Genomic DNA, 21,600 nt, shown 5'->3' with positions numbered 1-21,600 from the left:
GTGTGATTAATGGACGGCCTTGCAGAAAGCAAGGTGTGCTTGAATAAGGCAAGGATGTTTCATGTTTATCTGTCACAAAGCACATTACCAACGCTAGCGCTTAGGCAACGAGATAATCATCTTTTTTTTTTCTTTTTTTTTTTACCCCCTCAGTTTTCCTCAGGAATTCCAATAAGGTTACACGTGGAGCTCAGAAAGAGCCATTTTGGTGGCTGCTGGAGCCGTGCATCATCGCGGGCGGTGGGGAGAGCAGTAATTACAGCCATAGGACACAACCAGATGGAAGTTCATTTCCCCCACTGAAAGGAAAATAAATCCCAACGGGAAGTCATAAGATAAAACGTCTAAATTATGAAATAAAGTCTACATTACAAGGCCAAAAAAAATCTACATTGTGAGATAAAAAAATTCAATTATGAGATAAAGTATCAAAATTTTGACCAAGTGCAGAAGGCAACACATGCAGAGTTTGTATCTCGTAATTTCAGCTTTTTATCTCGTCATTGTTTTCTCCTCATTGATCTTTTTCCCCTCTGACTTTTGATCTTGTAATTTTGACTTTTGATCTCATAATTATGACTATCACAAATTTTGACTTTTTAACTCATGACTTTCTAACACACCCTCCCCGCATAATTCCCTCATAGTTCCCTCTCTTAATATTGTGACTTTTTAGCACTAATTTGGAATTTTTTTATCTCATAACTCAGTTTCAACTTCTAATAATTGACCTTTTTCCCCTCATGATTAGCTTATCTTGTAATTTTTATTTTTTTTTATCCCATAATTAGGACTTCCCTATCTTATAATTATGACTGTCACGAATTCTGACTTTTTATCTTGTAATTACATCTTGAAATTTTGACTCTAACTCAATTTCAACTTCTAATTGTTTTCTCGTAATTTACTTTTCCCCCTAGTAATTGATTTTCTATCTTGTGAATTAATTTTTTAGCTCATAATTGACTTCCCTATCTTACATCACAAATTTTGACTTAAATTTTGTTCTTTATTTCAACTACTCATAATAATGGCTGTTCTATCTAATTATGGCTTATGACTCATTTTGACTTTTTATCTCATAATTTTTACTTTAAATCATGACTTTATTTTGTAATTATGACTTCCCTGTTTTGTGAATTTTTAGCAATAATTTCAACTTTTTATTCCATAATTATGACTTTTTATGACTCAAAATATTACGAAAATAAAATAAACATATAAATTTAAACAGCAAAAATGAAGGAGAAAAAACAGTAAAGTTTATACCACCAAAACATCACATGGTTTTTCTATTGAAATATAACTTGCTAGCATATCTACACGTGTCGGCTTACAAAATACCATCGTTGCATCCTTTCATTTTTCCACCATGTGGCCCTCGGTTTGGACATCCCCGTGCTATTCTTTTGTTTTTTTTTTCTTCAAGCGATGTAATTTGGAGCAAGGTTGGCACATTCGCTTGAATGTGGTCTCGACTTGGTCTCTGTTGACGCGGTCTTGACTGCAACGTACGTTGCTTTGGATCTTGACATGCAGCAGCGGGAAGAAAACACCTACCTTCCCCATCAGTATTCCCGTCACTGTTCATGTGGAGGATGCACTCAGGGTAGAGTTAACATGAATTAAACATGCAGAAAGTTCAGGTGATTCACAACTTTTTTTTTTTTCCCGGGTGCAATTAAAATATTCATATGCAGTTGGGTTGGCTTCTTTCCAATTTCGCCTTTGTACGTGTTTGCATTCAGAGAACATGGTCGGGACAGTGCGACTTTCCAGTAATCAAGGTTATTATTTGGTAATTACTGGAACTCCCTCTGGGCAGCTGGAGGAGTTCTTGGGCTCCTCGGAGAGCTCCTTGTCTTGTCAGCTAAAGAGACTAAGAACACATTTGTTTGAGGAATGGTAGGACACCCCCGAAGCTATTGTTTGTGTTCTGCACCGAGAACCTCTTGCATAATTGTTTCATAAACGCCCTCGGCATTCCGCATCATCAAATATATTGAATAAGCAAACCCCGCCGTCTCCTTCATGTTGCTCCGCTCCCTATCATAATTACACTAACGCCATCGTGGGCAAAGTGGCAGGAAGAGGTGGCGTCAATGTTTGAAGAGATGCTGAGAAAATGCTTTCAGGAGTGCAAAACTTCCAGCTTAAAAATGAGCCGTGTCCACGCCGTGCCAGGCGCAAATGAAAAGCAGAAATGACAGTTTAAAAATTCAAATGTGAGGCTTGCAGCCAGGCTGTGTGGTGCATGTAAACCAAGACAATGAAGGGATTAATATGCTGACTGATTGCTCAATCTGTCTTTTGGCTCTCCAAAGCCGTTTTCAGACCTACAGTCAACTAATTATAAAACCAAAAGGGTGATGCAGAAGAAAAGCCGTTGAATTCATGCAGGCGGGGATGGCGGAAAGGGGGGGGTGGCGGAGTTCTGGGAAGTTGGGAGGAAAATACATGGTTTGATCTCTGCATGCTATGCTATGGTTTATTTGTTTCAGACATACTGGATAAGGTACACGTGGGGCATCAAGCGGTCACATTTGCATAATTCAACATGTCTATTAAACCTCACTTTGTCCCCACATTGGTTCGCAATTCCACACGGAACCACATGCTAATGTGCTAATAACACTGACAATAGTGATTGACTTGTTGCGCCATTCCTACGGGAGGACAACTTCCAACTTAAAGTTCTCCCACCAGCTAGTAGAGCGTCCCGGTCTGAACCTAAACCAAAAAAATGACCGACCTCAATGTGCTTCTTGGCCTTTGCTCTTCAACGTGAGGCAGCATTTGGTCTTGCAAAACCAAGCAAACAAAAAGCTATTGGACAATAGTCAAGACAATACTTGCAGTCAAATAACGGTATCATAACCCCCCCTATTATGCTCATATTCCGCTTTTTTAAAACCCCAATATTACCCCAGGGTTACTACTTTTCTAACTGGAACATTGGGTCATGTATACGGGGACATATTGGGACATCCCCATCCAAAGGAATACTGATTTGTGTTCTGCGTGTGTTCCATTCAAAAGGAATCTTGGGTTTTTGACAGGAAGTATTGAATTTGAAAACATGGCGGCACGCAAAACTGCACCTTTTTGTAGCGAGGAGGAAACCAACCATCTCAATGTGGGGGAAGACCGAAAAAGACGGACGTTTATAGATGGTCAGGTTGTTAACGCATAGTAAATGGCCATCGTGTCATGCTGGCTCCGTGCATCAAGACATTGTCCGTGCATGGCTGTTTTGATCGAGATATCCCGATTGTTTACAATTACCATGTATACAGGATTAATCCTATTTGCTCAGGCATGTAAACGTGTTATTCCGAATGTTTCAGAAACAGCAATGTCAACTTTAATCGCAATATCGACTGCATGTAAACGTTGTGTATGTTATTTCTGAAGTAAAAAAGTAGTAACTCAACATACCCAAACATGAGTAGATTTTTCTCCAAATTTGCACATTTTGAAAACCTTAAATTTTAGTGCCAGATTGCTGCAAGCTGGTGTGGATGATAAGCCTAATCATGGAAAAATAACCCACTACAAGCCCACTACATGAGGACAGGACCTTGGTCGATTTCATCTGTAGTTTCAATAGAGTAAATCGGTTAGGCCCATACCAGAGGTGCGCAAACTGCGGCCCGCGGGCAACATCATGCCCACCAAATTCCTTTTTTTTTTTTTTTTAAACCTTAAAAATGGAAACTGTAGCCGGCAACATGACCTGCAGTGCAATTGCCGCACGCTTGAGAATCACCGTAATGACACACACCACGCGCAATAAATACTTAGTCTTTGACTTAAATTATTCACAAGCGCATCTGCTCACAGGACATTTTCTTCACGAACAGTTTCTAAATCATTCCCCCTCATGCTGATACGCTCATGTCTCACACGTCAGAGTAAATATGCGGGTAGGATATAAAAGTATACAAAGCGCTGCAAAGTAACGTGCGCCGCATTGAGCAGTGGAGTAACTCAAATGTACCGCAGATGTGTGGACTCAATCATGTTCAAACATTAGCACAATTACTGTTATCACTCAATGTGGGCAGACATGAAGAAAATGATGTCAACAAATAAAATGTCACATAAGCAAGCACGGTAATGAAAGTGTAATCATGTGACTGTAATGAAAGTGTAATCATGTGACTGTCCTCCTAAAGCAGGGTTACATTTCTTATCAAGTACATTATAACGCTTACCCATTGGGGTCATTACTTTAATGAATAGGATTTCCATTTAGGTGTGGAGGGGATCTGCTTTGGGGGCTGCAGGATTGGGTCTCGGCTTTTCGCTAGCTTCATTGGGCTGTGATCTTCAACTCTCGCTGGATCGGTGAGTGTGAAGCGACTGGGTGAAGAATCAGCAACTCCAAGTCGGTGTCCATGGTTCTCACCTGGAAAAGGTGAGAACCAGCTCTCTGTTGCGGGATCAGATCCCGCCCCAAGTGGGGGGCGAGTTCACGTACCTCAGGGTCTAGTTGGATGGAACGCCGGATCGACAGGCGGATTGGTGTAGCAGTCTGCCATGATGCAAATTGCACCACGTCTCGGTTTGTTTGTTTTGTTTATCAGCAAATAGTCCAACCCAGCAGGACATGAGTGTTAAAATGAGGGCATGATGCTAGCACTTTAGCTCACATACAGCAGCTATGCTAGTGTTGCAGACGTTTATGTCGTCCTGACCCGATGCATTAAAGCTACACACACAGCAGGGCTCACTAAAAGCACTTTGAAAGCGTTTCAACTCCAGCAGCAAGGCTAAGACATTTCCAATACATTAGCAAGGCACCTCTGGAAAAAACCTGAGAAATTAAAACATCCTTTCAAGCGTTTGTTAAAGATGGCCGTATCAATTCACTTCTCAAATTCCAACGTAGGCTTGAGTGTTATTCAGCTGGAACGTTCCCGCTAATGATGTCACGCTCTGTTAGGCCGGCCGAAGGGAGAGCTTGAAGAGGAACTGGGATGACGGCTGATTGGTTCTTTTCCAACCTCTGACGTCTGCGTGGGCTTCATCCAAAGTGGAGGCGGATCAATGCGGGGTAAGGCTAGCTTGATACAATCGTGTTCACAAATCAAGGAAGTATTTAAAACCAGGGCTTTCACGCTCGCGGCGGACACAACGTGGAATGTAAATGTAACCCTGCAGAGAAGACCACTTTAGCTTGCTTAAAGGAAGCAGCTTTTTAATTAGTAATTAGGCCGTGTATGTCACTAGATAAATACTACTACAATACTTGCAATGCTATCTGGCCCCGCAGTGACCCAATAACCTGCACAATGTGATAACAGGAGTGTAAAAGTCACTATAGGGGTGTTAGTTCATGTCTAGAGGTCTCTAATGTTAAAGAACATTAACTCCTTTGCCGCCAAAGACGTAGTTATAGATTTTTTATGTTTGTTTGTTTGTTTGTTTTTTTTGCGCTCGGCAAGCATCTTCATATGTTTCTATAAATCCAGGCTGCACAGCAAACAGGATGTTAAAAGCCCTGCAGCTTGGACCAGCTTCATTTTACGCCACTCAAACGTGTGCACACGTAGAATTCAGTTACGAATGTGAAAATTTGGCCTCGGTGTTTAGATATTTTAGCTAAATTTGTGTCAAAGTGAAATTAATTGAAATGTATCTTCACAAAAAGCTGTTTTTTCTCCCTTTATTGTTGAAAACTGGTATTTTGCTTAAGTTATATGTTCTTCAGCTGATTACTAAAGAATGGGAAAGGGTTTTTTGTCTGATAAAACATAATAGTTGAATCTTTCTTTTGCTTATATATCCCTAGAACACCTGCCACAATCATCAAAAACGGCCGGTACCGAGTGATTTAATATCCAATCTTACTTTGCGGAAATACTCTTATCACAGTCGGCTCTGGAAATGTGTTAAAGCACGAGTGTATAACATGTTACCTGTTACCTTTTTTGTGCTGTAAAAGCATGCTGGGAGTCGTCATGGATCCAGCCACTGAGAGTGCTTTCAGTTTCCCAGCAGTAAACCACATGGAACATGCGACTATATTGAGACTTTATAATGTACAACCAAGCCCGCTGTGGCTGCTTGTTCAGGTTTCTGATTGGCTAAAATGTGCATAACAGATTATTATTATTATTATGATTATTTTATAACTTTGCTAGTGTGAATGCCGCTTTTGATATCCAAACATGGCCTTCGATTAGATGACATGACATGAAACTCACAAATCTGTCATAACTTCCTCAAAGTTGAAGACGGAGGTAATATTTTCTCCCCGTGATGTTGTTGCCATCTCAAGTACTGTTTTAGGTTCGCCATTTAAACACGATCCAATTAAGTATATGCTGACTGGCAGCTGCCTGTGAATCCAACGTACGATATTTATGCTGTGAGGAAACTAAAAGTGTCAAATTGCTTTGTGAGGTCGCTGAGAACTTTCTCAAAGAAGGTGTGCGGCAATGACGCGTCGGCTGTCGGGCGCTCATTAGCTTGTCAGGTATAGCGGGGGTCTTACGGTGGGGATGTGGCAGCCGTCTAAGTGAAAACGCTGACAGCAACTACATCACATACCCGTCTGAAGGAGCGACTCCACATTGTGCACTCCCGAAAAGGGAGAAAATACAGTACTCCATACCGTCTGGCTGCGGCGAAACAAGCTTCACAAAAGGATGAAGTGGCAGGTGACGACAGGAAGTGGAGGAATGGTTTGTGTCCCATCATCAAAAAACACGTTTACACAAAACTTTCATTCATTCATTTTCTATCGCTTCTCTTCGCAAGGGTCACGGGCGGGGGGGCTGGAGCCTATCCCAGCTGTCTTGGGGCGAGAGGCGTGGTCCACCCTGGACTGGTGGCCAGCCAATCACAGGGCACATATAGACAAACAACCATTCACACTCACATTCATACCTATGGACAATTTGGAGTCGCTAATTAACCTAGCATGTTTTTGGAATGTGGGAGGAAACCGGAATACCCGGAGAAAACGGGGAGAATATGCAAACTCAACATGGAGATGCCCGAGGGTGGAATCGAACTTGGGTCTCCTAGCTGTGAGGCCTGCACGCTAGCCACTCGGTCGCCATGCAGCCTCCACAAAAATGACCAAGCAACTACTGCAACTTGACTGCTACTACTTTTTTACTACTACACAACTACTGCGACAACACTACTATTGTACTGGTGCTACTATTACCACTAGTAGTACTTTTTACTGCTACTACATTTTTCCTCTTACTATTACCGTCATTGCTGTTACTAGTACTACTTTTTACTGCTACTACTAATGCTACTAATACTACTTGCTCCCCATTAGTACTCCTGCAACTACAATTTTTTACTGCTACTACTACTTTTGGGATAGTACTAAATTTGGACTATGACTAGTTCTACTGCTATTGCTACTACTACTGTTTTTTCTACTATTCTTTTCTAGTTATTAATACTATTACTGCTGCTAATACTACTAGCACTACTTTTTTACTGCTAGTTAATAAAGACACCAAAAATACACAAAGGTACTGATTTTCCAAAATGGCTGCCAGTCAGCCTGAATAAACGAGAGCAATACTGATACACAAATATTTATAAGAGATGCAAAAGTGGTCTGTAAATCCCCCGTGGATCATAAACGTTCACCATCCAAACAAAACGCATCCGTCCATCCTCGCCATCTTTGTGTTCTTAAGCTAATTGTCTTATTGCCTTTTTGTCTCCTCTTTGTCTCCTCCATGGGCTCATCAGTGCTCAATTCAACATCATTGATCCCTGACAGTTCTTCTGGAGCTTTTGGGGATGACTCGCCATTTTAGCAGTAGTTTGTACTTCAGCAAATCCTATGAAACGCCTCCTAAAAGTTTCCAGATTGGGAAAAAGCCATCAGCAAACGAGTTGCAAAGAAAGCTTCCTTTACATATTCAAAAGAATATGAATAAAAGCAGCGGAATAAACAAACCATCACGTAGAACCAAATAGCTTCATCTTATTTAGGAAGCTTTAAAAAAAAAAAAAAAGAAGCACACTTCTAAGCGCAGCTCTGTGTTTTTCTACATCAACTCAAGTTAATGAGCAGAATTGTAGCACGGGAAAGGTGCGGTAAAGCTTTTGGTGAGCAGGTGCACGTTGGAAATGAAGGGAAGATGAACACTCGGAGGGAAAAAAAACAACAGGTGTGTACAAAAAGACTACTTCCAGCTTGTTTGTGTGTTTATTTTACCTTCATGCTTACACTTGACGAAACTGGACATCTGACGTGGCCTACCTTGTGGAGGCGCTGCAGCAGAGGAATGGTGATCATCTCAAGACCCGCGGCTGCCCAACTGTCCTAATGGCATTACATCTTGGACCTGGACTATTATACTCTCTGTTTATATTTAACTGTCACATGTTAACCTCTCGACATCCATTGCAGCTTGGTCATCCTAGAAGGGGGATTCCCCCATCTGCGGTCCCTTATCATGGTTTCTTTTTCACCTAATGGCTTTTGAGTTTTTCCTTGCCCTGATGGGGGTGCAGATCAGGGGATGTCGTTTGTCGTCTATTCTCTATCATCTACTTTTGCCTGCTTGTTAAGCCCTTTGAGGCTCTTTTGTGATTAAGGGCTATATAAAATAAACTTGACTTGACTTGACAGTTTAAAGACAACTGTTGGATGGGGGACTCTCAAGCTGGGGTCCGGGTTCCTTAATAAGTAATAATAACAATATGGTTATCATTATGTTGAAGCTGAACCAATGACATTTGCTTTAAAAGGCTTTAAAACAATTCAGTGGGAATATTACCATGATGTTTTGCTACCATATTGTGTCATTTTAGCCTGGTGACTGGGATGATTTATATCTTATATATTATTTATTTTATTTAAAAATACTTTATTTAAAGAAATATATTTTTTATTAATTTCTTAATTTAATTTACATTTTATTTTTAATTATTTTATGTTCATGTTTTGATTTATATTTTTATGTGTAATTTTATTTATGTATTTTTCATTATTTTATATCTATGTTTTTAATTACATTGTTTGTATTTGTATTTTTAAAATGTATTTTATTAATTTATTAATGTTTGTTTTAATGTTTTAAGGGGGACACATTAACTGTGACACTACTGGAGCAGGATTTCTTTACATCCTACATGGTGTATATACTCTTATTCTGTTAACTATATTTGGTAATACAAGTATAAAACGGAAAGGAAATACGGCGTTCCGGAAAAACACAACAAGGAATTGCAACGTGTGAGTCTGTTATGTTATTTTCTCTGATTGTGTCTACTATATTGGGTAATACAAAACATAAAGGTGACTATAGGGGTGTTAGTTCACGTCTGGAGGTCTCTAATAATGTGGAAAAAACTTCATTTAGAAGATTATACACAGACATTTCATGCCATAAGTGTACATTTAAATACACAAGGCCTCCTTACAGCCTGAATGAAATATATGTGAGTTCTCAAGGTTTTTCAAAGCGGTTCTGATCTAAAATGATCTTCTCGTACCAGGCTTTGATGTGATTCTTCTTCTTGTTGACCAGCAGATGGAGAAATGTTCACGGTCTAACGTGGTCCCCCCCCACCTCCAACCCAGCCGGCCTCCATCCCACCCCGGATCCTCCTCCGCCTGTCTGGGCCCGGCCCTGATGAGAGGCGTGCCTGCAAAGGGGTAACACATGTTGAGGGCTGAGGACCGGAGGAGCTTCTTTCTTCACGGCTGCTATGATTTGGCTCCAAGGTGCTTTTTGTGTATTTTCATCTCAGCATCAAAGTACGCGTTGAGGGTGAAAGTTTGTGTGAAGTGTAGATGTGCAAAGTTTCTGTCCGTGCGATTGAAGCCTCGTGTTGAAATGTTTGCGCATCTGGCCGTGTGGTTTCATCTCCTGGCCCTCCTCTGCCCTCCGGTCGGGGCCTCCATGGACTCCTGCTACGACGAGGAAGGCGCCCCCGGCCGCTGCATGCCCAAGTTTGAGAACGTGGCCTTCAATCGAAGCGTAGAGGCATCCAACGTATGCGGCTCGCCGCCCGAGGAGTACTGCATGCAGACGGCGTCCATGCGCTCGTGCCACACGTGCGACGCGTCCGACCTGGGATTGAGCCACAGCGCCGCCATGCTGACGGACTTCCACCGGAACGACGAGCCGACGTGGTGGCAGAGCCAATCCATGCACTTCGCCGTGCAGCATCCCAATTCGGTCAACCTCACGCTCCACCTGGGTAAGAGAACCGTGACACCGCCCCATTTCACCCCAAACTCATAGAACCTTTGACACGGTGCAGCAGTCATCCATTAGCAGTGTGACATTTGGTCAGATTCTCACTAAAATATCACGGCAACTTCCTTAACCCACAAGTCGCATCTCTACCAAGTTTGGTGTTTTGGGTTTTTTTCATGATGCACAATACGTCCTATTTACCAGAGGTGTCCAAAGTGCGGCCCAGGGGTCATTTACGGCCTGCCGGTGGTCAAAATATTCTGAAAATGGAGATATTACATGGAAAAAAACAACTTCCTGTTTTTTATTTCCATAGAATCTCCATGGCTTGGCTAAAAAAGGTCAAAGTGGCCAACGCATCCTTTGAGTTCTCCGTATGCGGCCCTCGCTGGGAAACGCTTGACTTGTTTAGACTTTGGCACAGTACTGTAGGTCTACTTTCAGAAGGTTCTGCTCTTCTCTCTGAAATCTCATTTCCTTGTAAAGCGCTTCAAAGCCTCCTAAGCGCTCTACATCCAGGAATAGGAGAGAATTCTTGCACGGACAAAATAATAATAGAATTGAATGCAGATGGTTTGTTGTGGCTGCGCTGATGGGATTTCACGGCAAAGCGCGTTAGCTTCCCTCACGCGTTAGCTTCCCTCACGCGTTAGCTTCACTCGCTTTCAGCTTGACTGACGTTTTCACTTTGCCATCCCTCCCTCCCCTCGCTCGGCCACTGGCGTGGACGTCTTTAACGCACAACAGCTGGGCTAAAGCGGGCAGGCCCTCGCTACAGTTGCGGCTCAGCGCTGCCCCCCCCCCCCCCCCCCCCCCCCCCCGCCATAAAAGACTTTGACACAGACATGGTTTATGGACGGAATGTGCGAGCGTGAAGCCCCGAGGACCCATCTGAGAGTTTTGGAGAGGATTTAAAGTCAATAAGGAGGACACCGCGTTGAATTTGACATGCCGAGATGGGATGTTCAACTTTAGCTCAGCACACCAAGGAGAGTACAAACACAACCGGCCCGGATATCAGCATAGGGATGTCTAGTAGTACTAGTAGTGGTGTGCCGTACTACTACATTTGATATCGATCCCATACCAAGTAACTACCAAGAATCTATATCACCTATATACATTCTTTTTTAAAGTGAAAGTCAATCTGCTTGAAAATATAACCATCTTTCTGACATATCCTGCTCTCTCTGTGGTATGTCTGGGCTTGCCAAGTACTGGTGGCCGATGTTTGGAATTCTGGACCCCATGAAAAAAAAATCACATTCAGTCCCCAGTGGGCGGCTGTGGTCAGCACACCTTTAGAATGGAACTGACCCATGATTGGAACCTGAACTGAGTGAGACCGGGGGGTGTCCAAATCTTATGAAATGGTAATGAAAAATAAAAAGTTGCCATTTTGATATTTTGTAAAGCAACACAAGAAAATATCAAGAGAAAACTGCAAATAACAAATTAGAAGAATGAAAATGTCCAGTGACGCCTCAAATGGGAGCAGCTGTACCATTACACCAACAGGGACTGTCTACTGTCAATTATTACGGAATCAAGCACGATGTCAAACATTACTCGTCTCTCTCTTTCTCTCCTGCCTCAGGCTGACATATCGCTCCATGCACCCCCACCCCCATGGGCCCCCCCATGGATTGTGGGCCCCTATGCACACAGCGTGTTCTACATGTAGGGAGGGGTTCTCAAATATGCGAAAATTTTTTATTTGAAATGGAATGAATTCTTGCTTCCTCTTTTTTGGTGGGCCAAATCTCCGCAGTGGGTCCCTGTCAGCCATGATGGGAAGCGATGGATGGACATGAAATGACACGCAATAAAAATGCCAAAAGGGGGAATTGCTGTATTGCTTCTTCTGGGAGCAGGAAGTGACTTTGTTGTCTGTAATTTAAGAGCGCTGCCTCGACTGGAGAAAAGTGCGGACCGGTCGGCTGTTGAAAGGAAGTTCTGACAGATGTTCTGTGTTGTCATTTTATGTGTCCACCAATCCATATTGACCTTTGTCCTCACAGCCAAGATAGAGAAGACTTTGTCTGCGAAAAGGCCACAAAATGTCCCTTATGGAAACCATGTGACCCATCTGGATTCCAGCAAGGGGTCTCTGACACGGCTGTTGTCTTTTGCCTCTCCAATCCAAACATGGAGAGAGCGAGAGAGAGTTGGGATGATAAACATCGTGGAGGGAGTCTGGCTGCGTGGAGGGGAGCAAACAAAACACAACAAGGGAGGAGGAAGTGAGAAATGTTGGTGAGGAATCAGGGTCAGCCCCCCCCCTGCAAAAACTGGCATCATTGAAGTGTGCAGCTGGTTCTCATTGGGCGCAGTCACAGAAAAGCAACATCCTGTCTCAGATGTACAACAATGATGAAAAGTCTGCCGCCCCCGGCATGACGTTCTCGCCATCGCCTCCATCAGACGCTCCTCCGCTGCGTTTCTTCCTCGCAAAACTTTGAAGTTAAACACGACTGGAGGAGAAATCCGCTCATCCGTGCAGACTCCCCGTCTGAGCTCACAGCAAACACAATTGTAAATATTTAGTCCGCAGCGTTTCCGTTCCTTTTAGTCTGTGTGAGAAGTTCCCAGACTTACAGTACCTTTGAAAGCAGCACATTAATCCATTAGTCCACATTAATAGACAGCTTTACAGGTGCCACAAAAGCATAACACTGAACACTTGAGTCAGGCGGGTTACACATGGATATACAGTATGTATTCAGGACCCCCCCGCTGGTTCTTACTTGGGGCCAGTCTGATCAAATGCTGATTATATCCAAGGACTCCACAAAGTACTTGTACTTGTACCGACAACCTCCTGTTGAGAAGGTCATGAAGAGCCTGTGGATTCAGCCTTGTCATCCGCATGGCAACAGCGTTCCGGGTTCTTGGAAACTGTATTTTTTGGGGTGGGAGAAGACTCTGATGACTATATATGGTCCTTCCCTCACGGAGAGCAAACTGCTACTTTTTGAAAAAGATGATGTCGCCGCCCCGGTCACCTGACCAGAAGTGATTGGTTGTTCACTGACTCAAAGTAAAAAAAAAAACTCTGTTAGTACTCAATCCCCACTTGGCACTGTAGTTTCATTCTTCATCTCTAAAGTTTGTGTGAAGAATGTTTTTTAAATGATTTAAGACTGATATTCATTTATTGGAGAAACATTGCATACAAATCAACATTTTCATGTAAATATGCAGGATTATCGCCAGTGGTTAATTAGCATTTTCAGACCCTGTGGGCAGATTGATGTTAAGTATAATAACAACAACATTAAGGAATGAATAAATAACATTGCTAAAACAGTAGGCATATTGTTAACTTCATTTCAGATGTGTATGATATTTACTGTAAGTTGTTGTACAGTGGAACCTCGCTAACAATGTGCAATGTGTTGCAAACAATGAATAACAGGAGTATAAAGCTGACTATAGGGGTGCTATCTCATGTCTACAGGGCTCTGATAGTGTAAATAAAACATGTTTAGAAAGTCCGAAATAGGATTTCTGTGCTCTAATGCTAAGAGTCCACTGGGCCGGCGCCAGTTCCAGCCATGCAATTTGCTGTGGTGCCTTGTGTCACCAATATGGTGCAGAGTGGCGTGCAGTTGCTCAAAGTGCCTCCCAACTGGCTCATGGTGGCCCGTAACGGCAGCAAGAACATTTCAAAAATGTTTAAAATCTTTGTTGCGCTGATTGCTTGAAGCGAGTGTCCACCAAGTGGAACCAAATGTGGCAAACAATCCACCTATTGGAATCCACTGGAATGTAATGGCGCGAGCCAAGTTGCGCCAATGCTGCTAGGAGTCCACTGGGCAGATGCCAGTTGGTGCCAGTTCATGCCAAAGATTATGTGATTGGCACGTCGTGGCTTGCTGTAGCGCAGAATAACAGTGGACTCCTAGATCTGTTAACACTGAATCCTATATTACAGGAATTCATTTAACACGGCCACGTCTGGAAGCAATGAACCACGATAAACAATTTGATCCTCTATGTTTATGATGAGCGCACATTAGAGGCGGTCCCGGTGTTCCGATATTTGGTTATGAAAATGATTAATACTGGTAAAACGTAAAATAACTATTTACATGGATATGTAGGCAGTATAATATGTGGTTGAGTTAATTGTTTGCCCCTCGTTATGTCTCCCAAGCGTGAGGCAGCAGGAAAATTTCATAAAATTCTCAAATAAGGGCATGCCCAGTCCAAGCCAAAGATTGTACACTGTATGTCCTTCATGTATTGTAGTGTAATTTAGCTCTAATCAAGGTGTAAGTTCTACGGAAGTACCACTGCTTTTCCATTTCTATTTCTAATCCATTTCTAATCCTGAGAGTCATTTTGATTGAAATTTTATCCCGATTTTTTCCCAATTTAATAGTGAAGCCCTGAATAATTTGGAATCATATTCGGCTGAAATGAAGCCATACATTGACAATGCTTGAGGTCGCACGGGTCAATAGCCTTCTTTTTTTGTCAGCGGTAGTTGTAATTTTCCATTTGGCTTCCCCGTTGGTAATCACTGATAGCTTGGTGTCTCTCATATGATCTTCTGTGGTTATCATCACTGTCGGGTCCACATGAGCTGTAATGAATTCTCCAAAAGCCACTCCACTCCTCCAAATCACGAATCATTAAACATTGCATGCACCAAATTACACAAGTATCATTTTGCAGATGCAACTTTGCCTTTCATCCCCAGGAGGCGGGAAGGGTAAGGGAAGGGGGGGCGCATCCAACAGTCTCCTGCCTCTGTGATGAGTTGTGCCTCGGTGCCGGCAGGGCTGCGGTCACCTCATGCAGAGACTAAATGAAAGTTTAACGATCTTTTGGCTGCGAGAGGAAAGAAACCATTACAGAGGGATGCCGCAGAGCTGAGGCGGTACCAGGGGATGGCGCCTCCCCTCCGTGCCAACGTGTGTCCAATGATGTCGCACAAAGGATCCCTGCAAGGGCCATAAGATAAGAACACTTGATTTATGAAATTCCCAAGTGCGTGTTAGCAGGATTGCTCCTCCTCGCAATTCTACCATTTGCATATTCCTAACCTGCACCACGACTGCTTGGATAGCGAGGACGTAGTCGGAATGAGAAGTGAACACTCTCCCAAAGAGCTGGACCTTTTTAAAACTCTTTCTGTAGCCCCGCCCTGCTTCCCCTGTATCAGCCAATCACACGTGGGCTTGCTTTGTGGCAAATCGTATTTTCATTCCTTTGTTGTTAACTGCTGGTTTTTGCAACCTCGTATGCTGGAGGGGCTTGAGACGGCCGCTAGTTAGCAAGCTAGCAAGCTAACCATTCATTTTCTACCACTTATCCTCACAAGGGTCGCAGGGGTGCTGGAGCCTATCCCAGCGGGGTCCACCCTGGACTGGTGGCCAGCCAATCCCAGGGCACATATAGACAAACACACCATTCACACTCACATTCATACCTATGGACAATTTGGAGTGGCCAATTAACCTAGCATGTTTTTGGAATGTGGGAGGAAACCGGAGTACCCGGAGAAAACCCACGCATGCACGGGGAGAACATGCAAACTCCACACAGAAATGGCCGAGGGTGGAATCGAACTCGGGTCTCCTAGCTGTGAGGCCTGAGTGCCAACCATTCGACCGCCGTGCAGCCTAGCGAGCTAACCAGTTAGCCTCAAATTTATTTCTTCCAAACATCAGAAGCCAAAAAACTTCCACTTTTTTCACTCTATCACGTGTAGCATGCAGTGTTAAGGTAATGTCATGTAAGGTAATGTCTGAATGTTTAGAATTCAAAGATGAGAAAATGGTATGTACTGCGTACCAAACAAAACTGACGGTTTACATGTTTTTTTCCCAAGTCCCAAAAAGCATTGAACAATTCAGGTAGTAAATTCTTTTTCTGTTCATTCTTAGCTTGTCCTGCAGGAAAGACATTCGTTTACCCTGCATAGAAGCGTGGGAAATTAAAGCTATCCCCTTGAATATTTTCTTTGTCTCTGTGGCAATTAAGTCAGCTTTTGTTTTTTTTTTTTCTTTTCATTGTTTCGCTCCAGGGCCCCGATTACACACCAAAAAATCCCACTAAGTCTCCGAGTCAAACTCATGCAAAATGTGTTCCACAGGAAAAGCCTTCGAGATAACCTACGTCCGACTGAAATTCCACACCAGTCGGCCCGAGAGCTTCGCCATCTACAAACGCACCGAGGTGGACGGACCTTGGCTGCCCTATCAGTTCTACAGCGCCTCTTGCCGGGAGACCTATGGGAAGGGTGAGAAGGGCTTCCTTCGACAGGGAGATGATGAGAGGACAGCTTTCTGCACGGATGAGTTCAGCGATATCTCGCCTCTTACTGGGGGGAACGTGGCCTTCTCCACCCTGGAGGGACGACCCAGTGCCTACAATTTCGACCAGAGCCTGGTGTTGCAGGTCAGGCTTCATTTACTTTCTATTGTTCCTATTCCAATTTTCATGATAGTCACGCCGTTTCAGCAGCTTGGATCAAGCATGCCATCAGTGTTGAGTCTTCTATGACATCTAATTGTGCATTACTTTTCACTTTCTTTTTCTTTGACACGTTGCCATCAGAAGCCTAATCAATCAATCGATAAACAACAAAAAACAAAAGTGACACCTTTCTTCAGTGTAGTGCTAATAGCTAGTAGCTAGTTTTGTTTTCAAGGACCGCCTGTATATTACACTGTTTGCACTCACATAGCACAACAAGAGCTTCTTCATTAAGGGTTAGGACCATTATCTAGTGGGCGTCGACTGTGTGGAACCCCGCCCACTTTCTACCCAGCATCTTTTTTGACAGATGCACTCAACCTCCCCAGGAATGTAAGCTTTTGGATGGAGCACACCACTCCACCCTACCCCAGCATCTCAGTCGAGGCCCTGCCACAAATCGCAACTCTTCAAACAGGCAACGTCGCCCCAGACCCCCCCCCCCCCCCCCCCTCCCCAACTCTGAAAAAGGGAGCCTTCCTCCAGCATGATCTCGTTTCAAGCGGGGGGTAAAAAAGACGGAGGCGCCGAGGCCCATCATCTCCTCAGCCTAAGCTACGCTGAGCAGCAGCAGCATAAAGACATTTTCTTCTCACGGCTGCCATGTGAGGTCCCTGTGCGCCCACTCTAAGAGAAATAAAGACGATGTGCGGGATTGGATTATCCCGAGGCTATGGGTTGGGCCCGTTGTGAGGCAGGCGGCTGTCAAGAACCGAGTGGCACAGTCGCATAAAGGATGAATCTGTACAGAAAACTGGATTTGGCTGTGGAGCTACAAGTCCAGAGATGAAAAAGAGCGAATATAAATACAGATATCTGTAGCTTTGCGATAACCGCATCACCTACACTCAAAAAACACCACCGGATTCTGCTTGTCTTTGTCCGCTTTCCTTGTGTTCAATGCCACTTGGTCCTTCAGATTCCCTGCATGGGAGATGTCGTGGGTCCCTTCACCCCCAAAACGCTCAAACTGTCTGTTTTTTTTTTCGACATCTCAGGACATCAACTCGGACAGAAGAAAGCTTTGGAGGCTTAGTTTATAAACTCTTTGGAATTTGTGACGTGTTCCTTTTTGTGGAGTTTGCAGTAAGTCCATAGTTGGACAGTCCTGCATTAAGTCCAATCTCCTTGGTTTTCAGGCACGGTTACTACATGGACATTTTGGTACACATTTTGGCCTCCTTCTCCAGGGTCTTGAGGGCGTTTGTTTATCCGGGAGTCTGAGTTCTCGTCTCCGGCATGTCCCCCCCGCGTGCAGCCCACCAGCTTTCACAACACTGGGACCGACTAACATCAGTTGGTGCTTTTCATGGGAGTTTTTGTCCTTGGGTCAACATCCCGGTGGTCATCCCCTCCTCCTCCTCCCCCTCTGGATGCTGTGTGCTCCACGACCCAGGGGTCAACAGCTGGACGGAAAATCAATGAATTCATGCTCAATTGGAAGGGGGATTGGGATGGCTCTACTGGATCGATGAAGACCTATAGGCCTGCATGCATATTTTAGTCGGTCTAAATTAATTGCAAAATCCTTGAATAAATTATCAGTGTTGAGTTGGCGTTTCACAGGCGATATGGACACGTTATGTGAGACAATGTTTCAAGGACAAGAAACAGCCTGCTAGCTGTTTAGCCACTTGTTTTCCAAGCGCTTTTGTTCCCGCCACACAGCATTTCCTGCCGCAGCTTTGAAAGGCCTCACGGTAAACAAATAATGTTTTTATTTCCATTCTGACTCCATTGTGATTGTCTGAGCCCTTTAGGTGAGCGGGAGATCAGCGGCCAATCAGTATTTACTATTCAAACGTGAACACTAATGGTGCAGCTGGTTGTATTTCTATATGCACCCATCGACCCGCTGCTTATAAAGCTGCACGGGATCAATAAGAGGCACGGATACTTAGATTGGGCGGCAAATCTCTCAGCAGAACCTGCCCGATGCCTCCTTCTGCTTTTACAGCAAGATGAGAAGACCCACCATCGCCTCTGATCCCTTCTCCCTTTTGGATAGAGCTCAGTTGCACAGCCATCTTTTATTAGAACTCTGGTCTAATCTATTTTAAGGTGCTGCGAGACGGGCGGCCGTAGTGAGTAACATCAATATGAGTGGCCTCTCCGGCGCTGAAACAAACCAAATTGCCTTTTGCGACAAAGTGGAGGGCAAAATGAAGCAGCGGCAGAGTGTGTTCTTCTAGAAGTGAGACGGGAGTAGCTCTCATTTGAGCTGCAAGGAAATGATGCATAATAATGGACGTGGACATGAAGGGGGAGGATGGCCATAAGAGTACTACTGCATTTTAAGTACGGGACACTCAAACCACAGCAGAGCTTCCAAGAATGAACCGTTCACATTTTTCCAGACAGGAAAATTCATTTTGTAAAGCTTTGTGATATAACTTCGAAAAGTGCAGTATTTGAACTTAAATAATCCTTGTAAATTTTCATTTTTTTTTAAACTTTATTTACGTCATATTATAACTTTCATTAGTTTTGTTTCTGTAGTTTTCTTTGTTTCGCATAATATTGCAACTAAAGTTTTATTATTATAATAAAATAATAATAATAAATATAGTCATATAACATATATAATATGTAACAATATATAATAATAATAATATAATAATAATATTTATTATAATCGGTAATATAATATAAAATAATAATAATGAATATTTTAATTTGTACTAAAATAATACATTTTCCTCATAACATGAGCAGTTTATTTTTGTCAAATTAGAATACGACTTTTTTCTCTTAATATTTGGACTTTATTATTGTTTTTTGTTGTTGTTTTTTTTCATTTCTGCTGTATTTGTATTTCAAACTTTGCAAATTTCTACATATTTTGACTTCATTCATTACAACTTTTTCCACAGCCTAATTTATAACTTTTTGTTTGTTTTTTTTTAATATTGCAAAAAAGTGTTTTTTCTTTAATATTTCAACTTTAAGCTACTAAAATCCTGTACTAAAATGTCTATATTTTTCAAATTTACAAATGAAATTGCATTAAAAAAATTGTCATTGTTGCGCATGCACATATTTAAAAGCAGTCTCCGAAAAGCTAACAATTTGCAGTCATAATGTTGTCGTTATTAAACGTGATTAAATGTAGCTAAACTTTGCCAATTAGCTATCATTGAAGTGTCATCAAACTAAGCAATGCGTGCATTTGTGTTACACGGCTCATAGCTTACAGAGCAAAAAGAGGGCGGGCAGGAATGCTAGCAGCACATTCGGAAGTTAGTTCGCAAAGATATTCGTTGGATTTTATTGAACAAAAATATCCAGGGTCAGTAAAAAAAAAAGGAAGTAATGGTGCCCACTGTGCACTTTGGACACCCCTGTTATAAAACCCGACCTCGGTTGCTGGTTACACACAATGAACTGTTCATAACTACGCCCCAAAGGCGTAGCATAGCGCAGAACAATATTGTATTTCCATAGAAACCAGGTGTTATCAGCAAATGTAGTAAAAAAAAAAAAAAAAAAAAGGGTACCCCCTAGAAAGAAAGAAGCCCATTGGTCATTTATGGCTGATGTCCTTGGCATTTAATGTCCATGTCCTGCTGTTATGTTTGATGGTACGTTAAATTGGAACACTCCACATCATTTGTGAAAAACACTTATTGATAACCCTTTTGTTTGATAACACCGCTGTGAACGGACAAGCAATAAATAGGGTATTTAGGACTATGTAGTGAAGTGAAGTAGCTAGCTAAATTATCATCTTACTAAATTATCAATTAGAATCTTTATCCTTCATGTTGCTCGACATTTCTCCACCTTCTGAACATTTTCTGGTGTCTAATTCACTTCACTTTTCACTTTCACTGACCACTTCTGCCTTTGTTATCACTGTTTATTTCATATGAGCAGATCCTTTCACATGTTCAAGGACAGCATCTTTATCCTTAATGTTTGTTGGCACTTTCCACCATTGTGAACATTTTCTGGTGTCTAATTCACTTTCACTTTCATTTTTGTTGACCACTTCTGCCTTAGTTGTCACTGTCCATTTCATAGGAGTAGATCCTTTCATATGTTTAAGGACGGTATCTTTATCCTTAATGTTGGTCGACACTTTCCACCACTCTGAACATTTACTGGTGTCTAATTCACTTTCACTTTCACTTTTGTTCACCACTTCGGCCTTACTTATCAATGTCCATTTCATAGGAGTAGATCCTTTCACATGTTCAAGGACAGCATCTTTATCATTCATGTTGGTCGACACTTTCCACCATTCTGAACATTTTCTGGTGTCTAATTCACTTTCACTTTCGTTCACCACTTCTGCCTTAGTTATCACTGTTCATTTCTTAGGAGCTGATCCTTTTACATGTTCAAGGACAGCATCTTTATCCTTCATGATGGTTGTAACGGCATTGTTGGTTGACATTTCTGGCCACTTCACTTTTCACTTTTACTATCTTTGACCGAATCTGACATTGGTCAAGAATACATAAAACAATTTCATATGCAAGTTTTGACTAATAATAGGCCGTATTGAACCACAAAACAGCAATAATTTATGACTTCATTGTGGAAGAATTACCATAGAGTGAGGGAGCGATGTTCACCGATGTAGCAAGGGATGACTGATGACTTAAAGAGAAGAAATGTAATTTTCCATAACAATAATGTTAATTACAAGAGAACATGTAGTTTCTTTGGGATGCAGCCAACTACACGTGCAATATGCTAGTTCTGCTTTCTATGTTTATCATCACACTGTTCCAGTTTGTGTTCCACGGTGTTTCCAGGAGACAAGACTCTGTTCTTAGTGAACATTAGTTGTACTTCTTACCCGTAGACTGATGGACAGGCAGTGTCAGAGGTTAAAACGACACTTTAGGATAAAGGTGGTGTCGACGACGTAAGAAATGATCCCTGATCCTCTCGATGGCATCCGGCG

General features: G+C 42.6%; 1 protein-coding gene across 7 annotated transcripts in view; it reads left to right on the top strand.

Annotated features, from left to right (window-relative positions):
* Positions 1-21,600, top strand: part of lamc3 (laminin, gamma 3) — a 103,041-nt gene that overhangs the window by 27,000 nt on the left and 54,441 nt on the right. For 3 of the 7 annotated variants that reach the window (XR_009121534.1, XM_058064274.1, XM_058064271.1), the window contains exons 4-6: positions 4,949-5,059; positions 9,525-10,197; positions 16,303-16,607. Coding sequence is in view for 5 of the 7 variants with exons in the window: in XM_058064274.1 (XP_057920257.1) it covers positions 9,657-10,197; positions 16,303-16,607 (846 nt within the window). In the remaining 2 variants the exon portion in view is untranslated. Of the gene's footprint in view, positions 1-4,948; positions 5,060-9,521; positions 10,198-16,302; positions 16,608-21,600 lie in introns of those variants that run through there. The other 4 variants (XM_058064275.1, XM_058064272.1, XM_058064273.1 and 1 more) reach the window with 4 other exon arrangements.

Source organism: Doryrhamphus excisus, chromosome 2 (genome assembly GCF_030265055.1).
Source record: "Doryrhamphus excisus isolate RoL2022-K1 chromosome 2, RoL_Dexc_1.0, whole genome shotgun sequence".
NCBI classification, from domain to species: Eukaryota; Metazoa; Chordata; class Actinopteri; order Syngnathiformes; family Syngnathidae; genus Doryrhamphus; species Doryrhamphus excisus.
This window is presented reverse-complemented; position numbering and strand designations above follow the sequence as displayed.